The following is a 2799-nucleotide window of genomic DNA, read 5'->3' on the forward strand; positions in this document are numbered from 1 at the left end:
ACGCGCTATCTCAGAGTGGTCGGGGGTCTCTGGTTGGGGGCAGCCCCTCCTCAATCTCCCTGTGACACCCTGGCACCTCACTATTCACCACTGTCGTGTAATTAGGATACGTGTTGTACAAAGCGCGCCGTGCGAGGTGTCCTTGTAACAGTCTTGATCTGCTGGACCGGCCGATCTCGTTGGATTGTAAGCGTCGGGTGTGACGTTAGGAAGTTTGCTGGTGTGTGTGTGTTACTGAAACACGTCGCAAGCCTGAGAACACCCACAAGCAGCCTTTCGGGTGCGACTGTGAAAAGGCCAGTCAAGGCTAACGGCTCATTGAGAAACCTCTGGGAAACGCTGGTGAAAGGGCAGCTGGGAGGCTTTGCAGCTTGTCACAGCAGCTCAGTGCGAGAGGGAGCCCAGGGCCGGCGGGTTGGGGGGCTCAGTGGTGCCCCAGTTCCAGGGGGTGCCCAGGGGGGACTCGTCCCACTCACCTCGTCTCCTCTTGTGGCAGATCAAAATCAGGGCGGCGACTCCGCCAGCAACCCCCACCGCCGCGCCGAAGCCCAAGCTGAGCATGCTCAGCGTTAGGGGGGCCGGTGGGGGGGGGGCCTGGCGGGCGGTTGGGGAGAGAAGAAAAGAGGGAATGAGACCAAGTGGCCGGAGAAGGCGGGGAAGCTGGCGCTGACTGCTCCCTGCGCCTCTCTGCACCCCTCCTTTCTTCTCTCCATTCGTTCCTTTCTCCCTCCCTTCATCCCTCGCCCTTCCTTGGTCTCACTTTTCATCCCCTCGTTCACTTTTTCACTCGTTCTTTCATTTGTTCATCGCGCTATCTCAGAGTTCTGGCCCGTCTTTCACGCGCTCCCCGGCTGCGCTTCTGCCTTCGCATCTTTCCCCCTCCCTCCGCCCTTTGCGGTCCACGATGCGCCCCCACGGCCTGTGCTCTGCCCCGACTCCGCCATCAGCCTCGCACTCAAAACCAGCCACTAAGAACGACCCACAAATAACACTAACAGCCCCTTTTCCCCCTTTTCAATCCAGAACCACCCCCCCGCGATCTAGCCACCAGACCCCACTCCCCACCCAGAGCCTGGAGAGAACCCAGGAGTCCTGGCTCCCAGCCCCCCTGCTGTAACCACCAGACCCCACTCCCTTCCCAGAGCTGGGGAGAGAACCCAGGAGTCCTGGCCTGCCCTGGACTCACCCGGTTTCAGCACCTGGAGCCATGTCCCATTCCCTGCCCCCGCTCCCACGGTGGGGATCTTCACCAGGCAGCGGTAGGTCCCGGCGTCGTAGGGTCTCAGGTCCCGCAGCTCCACGTCGGCTCTCCTCTCCCGCAGGAAGCTCCGGTCCCGGGCCTGGCTCACCCGGCCCCTGAACTCCTGGGTCTCGTTGCTCAGCTCCAGCCAGGCGCCCGCCACCTCCTTCACCCAGGTGTAGCTGCCCAGCCTGGGCTCCTGGGTGCTGTTGTAGGTGCAGGGCAGGGTGACGGAGCCACCCTCGGTGCCCTGCACGGAGCTGGGCTGGGAGACCCACAGGCCCTGTGCCCAGGAACCTGAGGGATCAAAGGCCAAGGGTCAGCAGGACAGAAGACCACATTCCTGTCCCAGAGCTGGGGAGAGAACCCAGGAGTCCTGGCTCCCAGCCCCCCTGCTCTAACCCCCAGACCCACTCCTCTCGCAGAGCCAGGGAGAGAACCCAGGAGTCCTGGCTCCCAACCCACCCCTGCTCTAACCACCAGACCCCACTGCCCTCCCAGAGCCGGGGAGAGAACCCAGGAGTCCTGGCTCCCAACCCACCCCCGCTCTAACCACTAGACCACACTCCCCTCCCAGGGCTGGGGAGAGAGCGCCGAGGGTTTGGCCAGGCCTCCCTTGCCCACGGCCAGTGGACAACACTCAGCCATCGTGCCTGGTCTCCTCTCAGCACCCGACTGCACCCAACGACCGCCGGATTGTCTCTGGCCAACGCGTCTTCCAGGAAGGCCTCCAGGTTGGAGTTGGACAATCCACCGCTTCCCTTGGTGGGTCTTTCCAATGGTCCATCCCCCTCACTCTTAAACACTGGAGCCTTATTTCTAATGGGACTGTGTCTGGCCTTCATTTCCACCTTTGGGCCTTGGGCTGCCCTTCTCCGGTAGGAGAAAGAGCCTTTCGGGGCCGCGTATCATCGCCCTGAGAAGGTCCCTTCTCCATCTTCTGCCGGGTGCGCTGAATGGATGGAGCTTCTTACGTCTCCCACTCTCAGGTCTGTTTCTCCCACCCTCCAACCACTTGTGTGGCTGCCCTCTCTAAGGTCTCCACATCCGAGTCTTGTAGGACAATCCCCAACCTTGAGCTGCAGGGTCCGAGAGCTGCCCAATCCACCACGGCCGTAGGTAAGTTGCTCCGACGGTTAATTACCCCTCATCTGTTCGAAAGTTGAGCCGCGTTCCCCGTCTGAGTTTGTCTGGTGGAGCTCATTCAGCTGCAGTCTGCTGGACGGAGGAGTCCTCGAGTATCAGAAATCTTCTCCCTCCGTCGTCGCCTTTCCTTGGATAAATCCACGTTTAACTCCCGGCTTTGGCCCTTCCGTCATTTACACGTATTCTCCAGATGAAGCGCCCAAGACATTCCAGTGATGTTGTTGCCAATTCTGGCTATTTTATCCCAATATCTGGTGTTTTTCTTCAACTCCTGGCTCTTGGTGGATATGTAACATGTTTACCAAAAAGACCCCAAAACCGGTTTCTAGCCCTTTGGATTGTGGAGAAAACCCAGCAAACGCGATTGCGAAAGGGAAAGGCCTGTTTTTTCCCCAACGGAAAATCTTCGACAT

At 59.9% G+C, this 2799-nt stretch overlaps 1 protein-coding gene across 1 annotated transcript; it reads right to left on the bottom strand.

The window, feature by feature from the left end:
• Positions 1 to 816: 816 nt before the first annotated feature.
• Positions 817 to 1888, bottom strand: LOC140904537 (natural cytotoxicity triggering receptor 3). Its single transcript, XM_073326929.2, has 3 exons — positions 1861 to 1888; positions 1187 to 1537; positions 817 to 968 (listed from the first exon to the last, which is right to left on the bottom strand). Exons 1-3 carry the CDS (start codon positions 1886 to 1888, stop codon positions 817 to 819), a joined length of 531 nt encoding a protein of 176 aa, XP_073183030.2.
• Positions 1889 to 2799: the final 911 nt, after the last annotated feature.

The sequence above is a fragment of the Lepidochelys kempii genome, chromosome 14 (genome assembly GCF_965140285.1).
Source record: "Lepidochelys kempii isolate rLepKem1 chromosome 14, rLepKem1.hap1, whole genome shotgun sequence".
NCBI classification, from domain to species: domain Eukaryota; kingdom Metazoa; phylum Chordata; order Testudines; family Cheloniidae; genus Lepidochelys; species Lepidochelys kempii.